Genomic DNA, 14,035 nt, shown 5'->3' with positions numbered 1-14,035 from the left:
AGAGCTGGAATCTTTGCCGCGCTTTGACAGCAAACTTTTGACGTCATGTTGGTATTACTGTCAAATGGTCAAACTTCCGGTTTGAGAAAACGCAGCATTTTGTTGAGTTTTTAGAGAAACTTGCAGCTATTACGCCTTTTCCACAACAAAATGGATTGGCAATTAACGTGTCGGGTGTGTCTAGAAACCGGGGACATGGTTTCCCTCTTTGATTGGGACGAAAATAACGAACAACTTGGCGACAAGTACACCTTCTGTTGCGGCGTGGAGGTATGTAAAAATTACCACATCAAAATGGTTGCGATGGCCACCCTATTTGATTTTTTACTACAATAATGTTGCTATATTGGTTTATTTGTAGCAAATTTTGGGATTTTTCGCTGACATCCCAGAAGTCGAAATTATTTATGTTATTATTTGACTCGCAAATACCTTATTATATGATATGATGTTTTATATTTTAGGTGAATAAAAACGATAGTTTGCCAACGCTAATATGCTTGAATTGCGTCGATCGGCTAACTTACGCGTATCAATTCAAGCAGCAGTGTATAACTTCCAACGATACTCTCAAAGAATGTTTGGAAGAATTCAAAAAGTCTTCGGAAGCCGTGTCGGGAGGGAGCTCCGCCAATGGTTAGACATTTTTACTTATCAGCATTCTTTAATGCAGCCTAATAATTTCCCGCCAAGTTATCAATTCAGCTAGTGACGCTATTTTTGTGTTACAAATTAATTCTCAATAAGAAAAATAATGACTGCTCTCAAAAGACCTTCAATATCCACAATCTATATGTACCTATATTTATACTGATTTCTATACATACAGTCCTACTCACTTGAATTCATAACCACAAATATGTTTATAAACAGTACCAACGGAGACAGAAACAATCACAATAAAGCAGGAGAATGGTCTGCTTCTCCAATACGAGTTGCCGGTGGAGCATGACCCTCAAGGCCAATGGACTCGCACATTGGTGAAAACTCCCAGCAGTGCCGTTGTGACTAAGGCTCCGGGACCCAGGAAGAGAGGACGGCCTAGGAAATATCCTAATGAACAGGGACAGATTGGTAAGACAGCTTTTTTAATGCATTTATATTAACTTGAATTAATGTTTAAAATCCCTGTTGCTTTATGCAACAATCATAGTAGTTTGTATGCAGAAGGAATTGATCAGTTCTTGCAGAGTGCTGGGGCTCATTGAAAAAATGGATTCTTATGCATAACTTTAATTCTTAATTATGTATTCTTGCATACCTTTGTGACTGTTGTCTATTGCATGCTTATAAAATTTATATCAGAGTTCATTATTCAGAAAAAAAAAATCTTTATTGAAACCAAATGAAATACAAAAAGATTGGGATAAAAACCAATTTAATAGGTCAATTATCAATTAAAATGTTATTATTAACAAGCATCTCCAATTCCACAATGAATTAAAGTTTCACAACCTTACTTGTAGAACTCTCACCGTACCAACGCAAGAAGCCTAAAAACCAAGAAAAGGAACCGGAAGCCTTAACCACACTCCTGGCCGCTGGCTCCCTGGACCTCAAACAAGAGCCCATTGACAATGAGGATGATGCTTTCGGTCATGAGGGTGAGGGTCATCAGTTTAGCATTGGTAATATCCTTGTTTTTATTTTGCTTTCATTTTTATTTTCTATTGATTATGGATGTTTTACGGAAGTGGGTGAGCTGTACTTGTAAGTGTTAGGGCAAGTTTCAACATAGAACTATAACAATCTCCTTGTTAATCACTGGTACTCAGCTGCATGCAGTTAGACTGGAAGCTGACCCCAACATAGTTGGAAAAAGGCTAGGCAGATGATGAAGTATATCAAGAAACAAATGATAACCAGCTGTGAAATTACCGTCCCTCAAATTGTTGATTTGACAACTAAAAATGGTTCAGTTATCATTATTAGTTAAATGTTACAACCCTCCAGAAATGGACATGCATATTGTCTTTGTATGCATAAGATCAGGAGCGCTCAGTAGTGACAGAGTAGCAGAGTCATACAAAGACAATGTTTATGTACTGTTACCCACACAAGTATGTCTCACCTGCTTACGTGAGATAAAACATCTGTAACTGTATGCAGTGCTGGTAAAATCTTTATTTTATCTAAGTCATGGTTTTGTAATTTAGTTAGTGACACTTACATAGATATGCACTGTTTTTGTTCATTTGTGTTATTAAAAATTAACCAAACCCAATAGAAAATTTGTTGTACCCATAATCCACTAATAATGCACATTGCACATTGACTTAGTTTGTAGTTTTCCTATTAAACTTGAAACTAGCTTTGTTTAATTACTAAACTTGCGTTTTCTATTTGTTTCCATCTTAACATCTTGACTATCTTTTTTGCCCCTATTTATTTATGGTTTTTTTTTTAATTTAACTATAATGGGTATTTTTATCTTTCAGAATTTGGCAGTGCAGATGATGATCCTGACTTTGAGCCTGCTGGAGAGGAACAGGAATCTGAACCAGAAACTAAAGAATTGGTAATTATTATGTGTTTTCATGTGTTGAACCATTTTAGTTAACTTTTCAATATAAAAATAATTCATTTTATTTATAGGACCATACACCATCCGAAAAAATCATCTACGTCTTAATGACATACCTATTTTTTTTTTATAGTAACACCATTACCTTCCACTATTATTGAGCAAATATTTCAAATTACAACTCTTTTACATAAAATACTTGTTTCGCAGAATCCTCCGCCCCGCAAGCGCGGCCGACCACGCAAGTCCTTGCAAGACAAGCCTACTAAACCCAAACCTAAGAAACAGGACGGTGAAGATGTGCTACTCAAGGAAACTATCCTGGCATTCTCCGAGCCCATACCGGAACATATACTCAATCCAAAGCCTAAGAAGAAGTATCAGAACAAGAAGAAATATATTTATGAGAAGACGTGAGTACTACATAGCATAAATCTCAAGTCCCCAAAAGTAGTTATATACTGGGGTATATGGGTTTCAATACCCCACCTATCTGTTGTTTGCGATAGAATTTTGATATTAGCTCCACATAAATTATATTAATTTTCAAGTCCCTATAATTAAATGTAAAGAAAAGAGAACTATTGAGAGGTACAGTGATTAAATATTGATATAAACTACAAAATAAATTAAACAGAACTTGGCTTCTATGAGATCTCAATATCTTTTACAATGGAAAGATTGCATAGCTTGGCTTTTTTTACGTGTATGTTTTTGGTGGGATAGATAATTACTAAATAGCCCAATGAAAGCTTTATAAAGGTCTTTATAAAGCTTTCATTCCTAACAAATTATCCAATAATAATTTCCCAGGCACACATGTGAGACTTGCGGCGCATCGTTTACATCCAACGCTTCTCTACAGGCGCATATTCGACGCCATCTTGGAATCAAACCGTTTGTTTGCAGGTATGAAGAATTTCTGTTTGTTTGTCTTTTGAAATTACTTGATTTATTGTTGATTTTTATTCATTATTTTTTCGTCATACTAAGAAAATTCTCTTAAAGAGAAAACTGATTTAGACATGGAATGATTTTTTAATTCCACTAAGCAAATACAAAGAAAACATGGTTTCCAATACATCTAATAGCGATTTATTTAAGATCATTTATAAAATTAATAATTTTTCATATAAATTTTTTGTATGTGTCTTTGAGATATGGGTGCGGGTGGGGGCCTTATTTAATTGTCATTATTTTTATATTTTTTCATTATTTTACTTTAAACACCTGCGCCCATGTTTTGTAGGTCGTTTCAGCACGCGCTGTTTCAATGTTTAAAATTAATAAATTAATTAAAACTCTCAAAAGAACGCACCCGCACCCGCCTCTCGAAATTCTAATAATAATAACTTTATATAAAAGTTTTTTTTAATTGTTTTATCTCTATTTTTTGTTTATCAGTGACATTGTATTGTAGATTTTATACTAAAAAGGATTATGAAGCACACACACAGTGAGAAAGTATCATTTTCCCTTAAAGTATCAATTTGTTCTGTAATAACTAAATTCCGTTGCAAATGTAAGCACCACCCTCTCTCATATAGATCTCATATGAGATCATCATCTGATCATCTCTCATTATTATGTTTAGCACAAGATAAATAAATAATTCCCAATCACCTATTGCCATACACATACCATAGGCACCTATCCAAGAAGTTAATGTTTTCAATGAACAATTTCTTCATTTATCAATAGCATCTAATCTTGCCTGCACCATAGCCCAACACTTGTGTTTAAACTATCTTTCTCTTTCTATCAATTTAAGAAGAGAGTTAAGAAAAAATAAGTCGTATTTCAAGTCACTCTTATATCTAACTATTCAAAAAAAAATTACTTATAAAAGTGTAGATTTAGACCTATAATTTTTACAAAAAAAAAAAAAAAAATCACGTCAATTATAATATAATTCGTCACGTAGTGTGTTCAAAAACCACATTCAGTATAAAATCTAAGACCACTGTTTACTTAGCGTGTGCGGGTACGCGTGCGTTCTGAACATGGAGTTGCGCCGGCACATGATGCGCCACACGGGCGTCAGGCCGTACAAGTGTCGCGTCTGCGATCGACGCTTCGGGGACTTTGGAAGTCGACAGAAACATGAGAGGCGAGTTTCTTTTTGTTGAGTTTGGGAGAGGGAGGTGGTTGAGTGGTGGAAAAGTTTAGTTATCACTCGGCAGTTTAGTAACAGAAGTAACTAAACGTAAGTCTTTTTGGGCTTGAAATGTGTTTTTTAATGGGCAAGGAAAATGCTTCTTTTGCCTCAAAATTGCAGTTCTCAAAATCATTACTTGAGGTCATTCCCAATGCTATACTATCTGTTGTTTTGGTTACTAGATATAGGAACTTGAGTTTACTTCTATGCGGCTTATTTCAAATTCCTATCTCTAGTAAGTTAATCAAAAGTCATCATCATCTTCTGAGCCTTTTTCCCAATTACGTTGGGGTCGGCATCCAGTATGTCAATCAAAAGATAGTTAGCTTATTGGGAACGTTCTTTACCAAGAAGTAACCTAACATTTCTATTTAAATATCTAACTTTACCACCACTAAATTACCAAGCCCAAACTACTCAACGCCACCAAAAGACATTGAAACAGCGCCTGCAGAATCTACAACCAACACGACCGACAAAACAGGTGAATTTCAACCTTAACACATACAACATAAGTACCATTGACTAGTGTATGCGGCTTCGCTTGCGTGATGCGCGAGGCGTTGAAGCGTCACATGCAACGTCACACCGGAGAGCGGCCGTACAAGTGCCGGATATGCGATCGACGGTTCGGAGACTATGGGACCCGGCAGAAGCATGAGAGGTGGGATTTTGATCTTTATTCTTCTATGAATAAGGTGCAGATTGTGAAATATGGCAGTGATTAGGGCCAATGCAATCTACAGAACATAGGTAATGGATTTTCAACCTTAACACATACGACTTAAGAAAAACAGGCCTACTACTCTAATCTATCTTCAGTAAGTAATTAAAGTTGAATTTTATTTCATGTTTATTTTAAATATCAAACATGCAATGGTCCTTATAATTTAATAAGTAAATTAAAATTGAATATACAAATTAAATAACTTACTTAAATTCTATCTACCAGTAATTTAAAGGAGTCAATCCAATTTGAGAAGCTGTAAAATATACTCAAAAGTTTTCATAATTTCAATTTTTAAACAACAAAAGAACTATTCAACCAAACAAATACAATATTGTTTTACACTTTCCTAAACTAAATGACATATTTATTTATTTTTTCCTTTCAACGTAACATTTACCAACAGATTACACATGGGCGTCCGTCCGTACCAGTGTTCGCTGTGCGGCAAATCCTTCACGTACTCCTACGTGCTCGCCAACCATATGCTCACTCACACCGGGGAGAAGAAATACTCGTGAGTATTATATTTGGCATAATCACAAAAAAGATATACAGAAAAGAGTTCATAATAAATAAAAGTGCTTGTGTAATGTAATGGACTAGTCAAGTGCCTTGACTTTATGCATAGTGGAAGGTTGGAAAGAACTATAGTTCGGCCATTCAGAGAATGCGTTCCTGACACGTCGCGATTGAACTGACGACGTAACTTTGCAATGGCGTTGCAGTTACGATAAAAATATTTTTGCTGGTTGTTTACCGTTTTAACAATTGAGGAGCATTAAAACAACATTATTATATCAATAATCAATGAATGTAGTTACGTCGTCAGTTCAATCGCGACGTGTCAGGAACGCATTCTCTGAATGGCCGAACTATAGTGAATAATTACTAGACACAGAGTCGCAGACATCATCCATTTGTAAATGAATCAATCATCATCATCAATTAGCTAAAAACTGGCTGTAAGTGAGCTGTAGTGTATCTGATATTGTTCTTGACACGTGTGTTGACATTAGCTTTGGTTAACACCTAAAAAGTATATGCACGCTTCAGACAGAAAAATTACAGATTTTGGGGAGGCTTTTGCCCAGCAGTGAGACAATATAGACTTAAGAAAAAACCTGATACATACAATCCATTTCTTCCCACGCAGTTGCGGCCCCTGCAACAAGAAATTCACGAAAGCCCACCACCTAAAATACCACAACAAGGTACATCACAAAGAGCTGTACATACAACAGCAACTTGAACTGGAAGCCAAGAAGATGCGCCAACAGATCAACGTGTCCGGCCTGTCCGGGGTCATCTCCGGACAGATTGTGGATGGCACGCTGCAGCTTATACATACTGGATCTGAAGGTAGCTATAATAATGTCTTATGTAACTTAAGTGGCTCGGAAAAGTTGTGGTGGCGTAGTAGGTAAAGAACCAACCTCTCAAGTATGACTGTGTGGATTCGATTCTAGGTCAGGCTATGCAACTTTTCCACGTTTGTATGTGCTTTCTAAGTATATCTAAGACACTAATGACTGGGTTTCGGAAGGCACGATAAACAGTCGTCATGGGTAGTAAAGCCAGAAAGTCTAACAACCAGTCTTACAAAGGGGTATCGGGTTGGTCCTATGTAAAACACTGGCAATCAGCGGCATCCGGTTAGGCTGGAAGCTGACCCCAACATACTAATTCTGAAAAGGCTAGGCTGGCGATGAGGTTATGGCACCTACTTAAATTATTTTTATCAATGACCACAATAACCTAAAATAATTATAGTAAACAATATTAAGTACTTACAAAGTCACTACTGAGAACTTAAATAAACTTAATCATACCTTGTATTTGTTAGATGGTGGTGAAGAAACACAAATGCAGGTAGTAGAGGAAACTGAAGATGGTGGGGATGATTCCGAGAAAGAGACTGATCGCGCCGTCGCCGGCATGCAAGCGGTAAGTACATAGTTATGTCATATACAACTTGTTATGTTAATGTAATGTTCCAGGTCAACATTAAACCTTATACTTTAGAGATAAAGATATTAATCTATTGAAGACGTTTTAAAAAGCTTGAAGTGCAAGTGTTTGTAGAAATAGCTAGTGTAAAGTCGAATAAATTCATACTCTTTCAATTTTCCTTGCCATTCTCCTTATTGCATTTTTTGGTTTGCTTTAATTTTATTAATTAATAAATATTTTATGCAGGTTGTATTAGACGCTGAATTCTGCATGGACGACGAAGTGAAAGCGGAGTGAAATAAACCATAGGTAATTTTAATTAAAAACTTAGAACAATAAACAATTATTAAAATCAAGAACATTTTTCTGTTTATTCAACATAATATTACATGACGACTTCTCTATGTATAAGGATGTTATTAAATCCATGTGAATGACCAAAATATCGATATTTGCGTTTCACATCACTATTTATCGATGTTAGAAATGTCTAGGAGTTATCGATTAATGTCGATCGTGAGGGTTTAATATTACCCTATTAATGTTTAACTGTTAGAATATTCCTACAAGGAAAAAAATACCTATAGGTACTTTAGGTATAAATACCTATGGCGTAATTATGTAGATCTATTAAGGTACGAGTTCGCCTGCGGTCGGCTGCGAACTCGTACCTTTAGTGTGTATTCAAAACTTAACTGGATGTAAAACAAAAATGTGTATAGTAATGTATAGACCGTGCAAGTTATTATCTCATGATATTAAATTAATATTAAATATTAAGCAAATAATCTCTATTTGAACATTAGATTTCGGACGAGATGTGTGTGATATCTATTTTGGAATAGAGATTCATATTTCATGTTCATTTGTATAAAAAAAAAAACTAATTATGTAAAAGTTTAAAATTTTATGATAAATAGATATTTACATCTGTAGATTTATCCATAAAATCCATGAAATATTTCCGATTATTATTTCGATGAAATTAGCCAAACACAAAATATGTACTATTGTCCAATAAGTATGTAAATTGTTAAATTTGATGTGTGTAGGTTTCAATATAATAGAATCAAAACTATTCAATTCATGTTTTCTACCTACTCTTTAATACAATAGATCTTAAAGAATTCAAACAGTAAGAGCACTAGTATTAATATGAACTAAAAAAAAAGAAATAATTTACTAATGAAATAGATAAAATATAATAAGGTTCAGTTTACTGAACTACTAAAACTACTAAAAGTTCAAACTGAATACAAAAATTGTAGCCAAAACTTAAATTTTACTGTATACTCTAATTTCAGCAAAATTTCATAACTTAAAGTACTATGAAGTATGTATAGTACCTAAACTTATTATGATTTTGTAGTAAAAAATAACATAAACTGTAAAATAAAGAAGACTTTGAATATAATTATTATTGTAAATAGTAATTTTAATGATCATCGCGTTATTTTATATTTAATTACTTATTTTTAGGTACCTATTACTTTGAACTAAGATACCGGCCTTTTCATACTATGTATCTTTGGTAATATAACAAAAATTTAATGCGCAAATGACGTTTAGGCTAATTATTGGCAGTTTTAATGGAGTTGCCACGAATAGTTATTTGGCCGAATACCGAATATATAACCTCGGCGCCGAATATTCAGGTATCTCAAAATCCCAAAAGGTCCCTAAAAATGGTAGCAAAACATATTTGCTAAGATTTATTTATCATTAACTGGCAGTAGTGTGGGTATAAAGGCTGTTTTTGGAAGTAGGTAAAACCCAATAGTCGGGTATCGATAAATGTTTTCATTCATCAAAACCGTTACTACAACTTATTATCACATCTTATTTAAAACTTACCATTGGTAGATTATAAATATTAGTATGTTAATTTTAATTTATTTGTTGGTTGATTGAACATCTTTGCGAGTAATATTTCGATTTTTTTTTTCATGATTTACTATTCGGTATTCGGCTGAACAGTTTACAGTATTCGTGACATCTCTAATATTCACCGTCTTGTATATTTGTTCGCCTCAATATCTATTAATACTAGTTCCTGTCCTTAGATGACAATGTGTATGTTTAATTATTAGTTGATTTTAATTAAATAATTTATAATGTAAGTGAGCAAGAGAAGCTATGTAATGTGACATGGTTTTAGTATAATATGTTAAAAACATAATATTATGTTGATGCTATTACAATTCGTTCGAAATTGATTCTAGGATTATATGAATAAAGATCATGGAACATGAGTTTTTTTTTATTTCACCTTCTAAATCAAGCCCCGAGATATTCAATTTTCCATTGGCCACCTTTTAAATAATTTCCTTGCTTTTTATCTGCTGGTCTATAGTCGCACTATTTCGCGCGGGATAATGCACTTATTACACACCGCTCTTACTTATTGACATTAGAATTCAAATCCTGAATATTCTGAACAAATCCATAAAAAAACAATATTCGATCATAAGCTGTGGGCGTGTTTATAATTAGTAGCTTATTGCCAAAGCCACCTTAACACGTAAATGAAAAAACACTAAAAAGCAACTTACTTCTCCAATAAAAAATGCGAGTAGGTATTCAAATTACCGCCGGAAAATGCACTTTCCACGCTGGAAAGTTTCGGCGAAAATAAAAGAAAAACTTCGATATAAATAAAACGGTGGCGACTGGCGGGCGTTGGAAATGTGGGAAAATAAAATACTAATGAAAACGACACGACGGGCTTAGGGCGCACGTTTTTATCTGAACTGGGGATTGTGGGTTACATCAACTTGCGGATTTTTGATACGTACCTACTCTTATAAGGTTCTTTACAAGTACCCAAGTTTGATTAAATTGAGAATTGCAGTGAAATGAAAATGAGTCAACAAGGTCGATTACTACTAGTTCGTTATTAACCCTCGTTTAGAAGAACATAGCTGGATTTAGAGTTGCTGCGTTATGAAACCTAGAAGAGACAGGATTAATCCATACGTTATTGCTGAATGGATTTTATAATGCGTTAGAAACTACAATAAAGGCTACAAGTCAATTTGTTGATGGAAATGGCGTTATGAAATTATAACCGACTTTTTTTTAAATCGAAGAGATTTAGGAATAGCATTATCTTGTTCCTTCATATATTTTTTAACGTAAATCGTTCGTCCTTAGCGAGGATACGCAATAATGAATTTAAAATCCTCCCTGATTGTCTACTTAACTCCCGTTTTACGGCAAAGCCTTATTGTAACTTTCCAATTTATTCTATCCGCCGTTAGAGGAACGAAATTATCTGTGCGTCGCGATTGCCAGCTGTAAATAAAATAAAAATGTAAATGGCGACCCGTACTGGCGTGCAGTGTGGATGATTCTTCTACCCAGACGATGGATCTCAATGTGGCTTTAGGAAAAAATGTTATCTATTTAATTGCTTTATTTGTTAGAGGATTTATCTAAGGTTTACGTGGGAACCATTCGTGTTATAATTACATGGCGTATATCCGGGCATTGACTGTTTATGCTAAGTGTACTACTATAGGGGTTTGTAAGTAGGTTGTATTTTTCCTTAATTTTATCAAAATTTCAATATATTGGAAGATAACTTTATTATTACCAATGCTGTCAAAAAGCCCGTAACATTATATTCTTTGCCTCATTTGCCTGACAATGAGCATAAAAACTCTATAGGCACAATAAAAACCTCGTCCATATTTGAAAAGTTTGAGAACCATCAAATTTTCCCCCACTCGTAATAAGCGCATTAAGGGTGGAAAAATTTAAACTCGGCGCGTCCCCAAACTTTTCGCGTTTTCTTTTTACATTAAGGACAAAAAGAAAAAAAGCTTCTACTTAGAAGGGTGGCGTAACTTTTAATATCCAGTAGATATAACAGCAGCAACTACGTCACTATAAAAAATATACGGCGACTTTAATGTTTGGAAAATAAGGTTGATTTTTGTCCGGCAAATGTTCATATTAATAGAAAATGTTTGTTGGTTTGTTTATAACATAAACACTGTGTACGTGTGTGTCGCTTAGCGAATTTAAAAACTGTCGGGAATAACTCTCGGGGGAGTGTTTTGCTTGTTATGTAGTTTGTTACTATACCTAGGTATATACCTACTTACACATACCAGATATGATAGGTAGGTAGGTACATGTGTGCCTATGTAAAAATTGAATTTACTTTTACATAAAGTAACATAACTTACCGCAAACTTTAGTGATAGAGTCATCTACGGTTTCAATATTCAAGTCTTATTATCCTGACTGTGATGTTGATCATGGTAAATAAAATGTAGGTACCTACCCTTTAATCTTAATTGCGTACAAATCAAATCTCTAAAGTGGTGACATGAAATGAACACCTCGGGTGATCTCAAAATTATATTTATTAACATCTGTTCGTGAAAATAAACTTATCTATGAAAATTCTATTTCAGAAAACAAAAGCTCTGTTACATAGAGAAAACATAGATGGCGCTGACTACCTCATTTAATCTCCATTTAATTATTCGTTGGAACAAATTGATAATTTCGCTTGTAAAGTGTTTTACAATTAGGAATAATGTTTAATTTTGCTAAGATTGCTGGCGGAATTTTTATGGCTTGTTACATTTAACCCTTTGCTTGTTAAACGAGATTAGATGTGGTCTTGAATACATTTGCATGAATTAAAATTTGCCTACTTCGTATTATTTAATTCAATTATTTTACATTTTCTTTTTGTATTAAGATAAAACGTAATGGTAGTTTTAATATTGGTTAAGATACTAGAGGGTTCAGTTATAGGTCTTTCCCTGAAACTGATTTTATAAAGAGCAATTCTTACGTACGAGTAGAAGCCTATTATTTAGTAGGTTTATCAAGGGATTTATGAAAAAACGAAACTGTCGGGCTAATTTTCGTCGATAGCGTCACGAAGCGAAACGTCCGTTTTTCTTAAAACAATTGCTTACTTTGAAATTTGAGCGAGAAAATTCACAGTGGGTAAACCGTTATTTAACCGATCTCAGTGGCGTGCACTTGGAGAGGCCTATGTCCAGCAGTGGACTGCGATAGGCTGATGATGATGATGATGATGATGAAACCGTTACTTTAAGAAAAACTTATGTCAATTTCGTCGGTGAACTTGGGCATGAAGAATTTATTAATTCAGCTTAAGATTAGACAATGAAGAAAGTCATATTATTATACGATACAAGAGAGTTAATTATTTTCTTAAAACCGAATTATTCGCGAAACATCTTGTTCTATATTATAAGCTGCTGTATTTATTTATCTTCAAATTATATCTACAAATCCGAAAACAATACAAAATATATAAAGCTAGCCTAAATTGTACCAGGGCCGCAGTGTTGCGAGCAAGTGAGCCGTCAAATGAAAACCAGCGACAAAAGACTTCGTTGCAGCGATGGCGGCCGTACGAGGTTTTATATCGTCTATGAACGAGATTACATCCTTATTGTTGCCTTCGATTGCTTATTTGAAGACGTATTAATTTGTGGGGATAAAGACGGTTACAATAATATGCTGAATTGGTGGTATTACTTAAGTTAAGAATCCATTAAAAGATTGTTCCAAGTAATGAAACTTGTTTTAACCGACTTCCCAAAAAGGAGGAGGTTATAAATATGGATGTTTCCGATGTTTCCGTCTTTCACCAGGCTGTATCTCATGAACCGTGATAGTTAGAGAGCTGAAATTTTCACAGATGATGTATTATTGTTGCCGCTATAACAACAAATACTGAAAACTAGAATTGAATAAATATTTTGGGGGGCTCCCATAAAACAAACGTGATTTTATGTCCGTTTTATAAATTCGTACCTTTCCCTACTAAACCCTTCGTGCGCGAGTCCGACTCGCACTTGGCCGTTTTTTTTTAACAAATTACCTAATTGTGTCTCATTTCAAGAACAATTCCACAAGAAGATTATGTAGGTACCTAACTAATTATTCACTCATAGTCAACCGTCTTACGTTCTTCATTTTTCGTATGGTAATTTCAATTGCTCTCGTCACCCTTACCTTCGTAATGAAAATAGAATCGAGTCAGCCCTAATTTGTAAACCAGAAGCATGTTGTATTGATTGACACATTAGTAGGAGCTCAAGTAGTTTTGTTTGTGGACCGCCCCCGGCGGAACAAATGTGAGGCAAAGGAAAACAAACAGACAGACAAAAGTGATGCTCATGCGTTTCAATCGCGACAGATGTGGTGTTGGTTTTTAATTGTTTTTTTTAGTGTGGTAGTTTTTTGATTAGTTATGGCCTCGGCCTTAGTACTTAGCCCTAATATTTATGAATGAAGATAAGTATAGGACGGTGGAGATTGCAAGATAAGACTTTATTACTTAAAGGATCATAAGTCTTGAAGTTTTTATCCTTAATCAGTTACGAGTCATGAATAAGTTCGATCAATTCTTATAACAAAAGTCCATAGAGATTGACTCAACAAAAAGTTACTTGAACCGTAGCAATTATGAAATTATACAAATCCGATACAAACGGGAGCAGATTGCCGCGAAATTATTCACAAAGCACCCCCGGCACGGACTTGATGATATTGTATTAGGTGATCACATACGAATGCGATTTTAATGGATACGCCGAGAGCGCCCCTCGTAAGTCCCGGGCGACCTAATCGCACAACTGAAAAGAGCCCAATTTCCCCGCCATACTGTTTGACG

The 14,035-nt window shown here is 34.7% G+C and overlaps 1 protein-coding gene across 5 annotated transcripts; it reads left to right on the top strand.

The window, feature by feature from the left end:
* Positions 1-49: 49 nt before the first annotated feature.
* Positions 50-9,614, top strand: LOC124641815 (myoneurin-like). 5 transcript variants are annotated; one of them, XR_006985705.1, is made up of 13 exons: positions 51-270; positions 465-636; positions 874-1,074; positions 1,467-1,604; positions 2,439-2,518; positions 2,735-2,937; positions 3,338-3,433; positions 4,500-4,634; positions 5,816-5,926; positions 6,566-6,771; positions 7,256-7,356; positions 7,609-8,090; positions 8,146-9,614. XR_006985705.1 is itself a non-coding variant. In XM_047180044.1 (12 exons), exons 1-12 carry the CDS (start codon positions 151-153, stop codon positions 7,657-7,659), a joined length of 1,614 nt encoding a protein of 537 aa, XP_047036000.1. In that variant the 5' UTR covers positions 50-150; the 3' UTR covers positions 7,660-9,614. The 5 variants fall into 5 exon arrangements, 4 of the variants coding, with proteins under 4 accessions (XP_047036000.1, XP_047035999.1, XP_047035998.1 ...); XM_047180044.1 differs by lacking the exon at positions 4,500-4,634 and adding an exon at positions 5,212-5,346 and having other exon boundaries at positions 50-270; positions 7,609-9,614; XM_047180043.1 differs by having other exon boundaries at positions 7,609-9,614.
* Positions 9,615-14,035: the final 4,421 nt, after the last annotated feature.

Source organism: Helicoverpa zea, chromosome 23 (genome assembly GCF_022581195.2).
Source record: "Helicoverpa zea isolate HzStark_Cry1AcR chromosome 23, ilHelZeax1.1, whole genome shotgun sequence".
NCBI lineage: Eukaryota > Metazoa > Arthropoda > Insecta > Lepidoptera > Noctuidae > Helicoverpa > Helicoverpa zea.
The sequence above is the reverse complement of the archived record's forward strand: the minus strand, read 5'-3'. Positions and strand labels throughout refer to the sequence as shown.

Coding starts and splice junctions, on each gene's coding strand:
- LOC124641815 (XM_047180042.1), top strand. CDS start 151: ATGGATTGGCAATTAACGTGTCGGGTGTGTCTAGAAACCGGGGACATG. Junction 637..873: donor GGGAGGGAGCTCCGCCAATG/GTTAGACATTTT, acceptor GTTTATAAACAG/TACCAACGGAGACAGAAACA. Junction 6,772..7,255: donor TATACATACTGGATCTGAAG/GTAGCTATAATA, acceptor TGTATTTGTTAG/ATGGTGGTGAAGAAACACAA.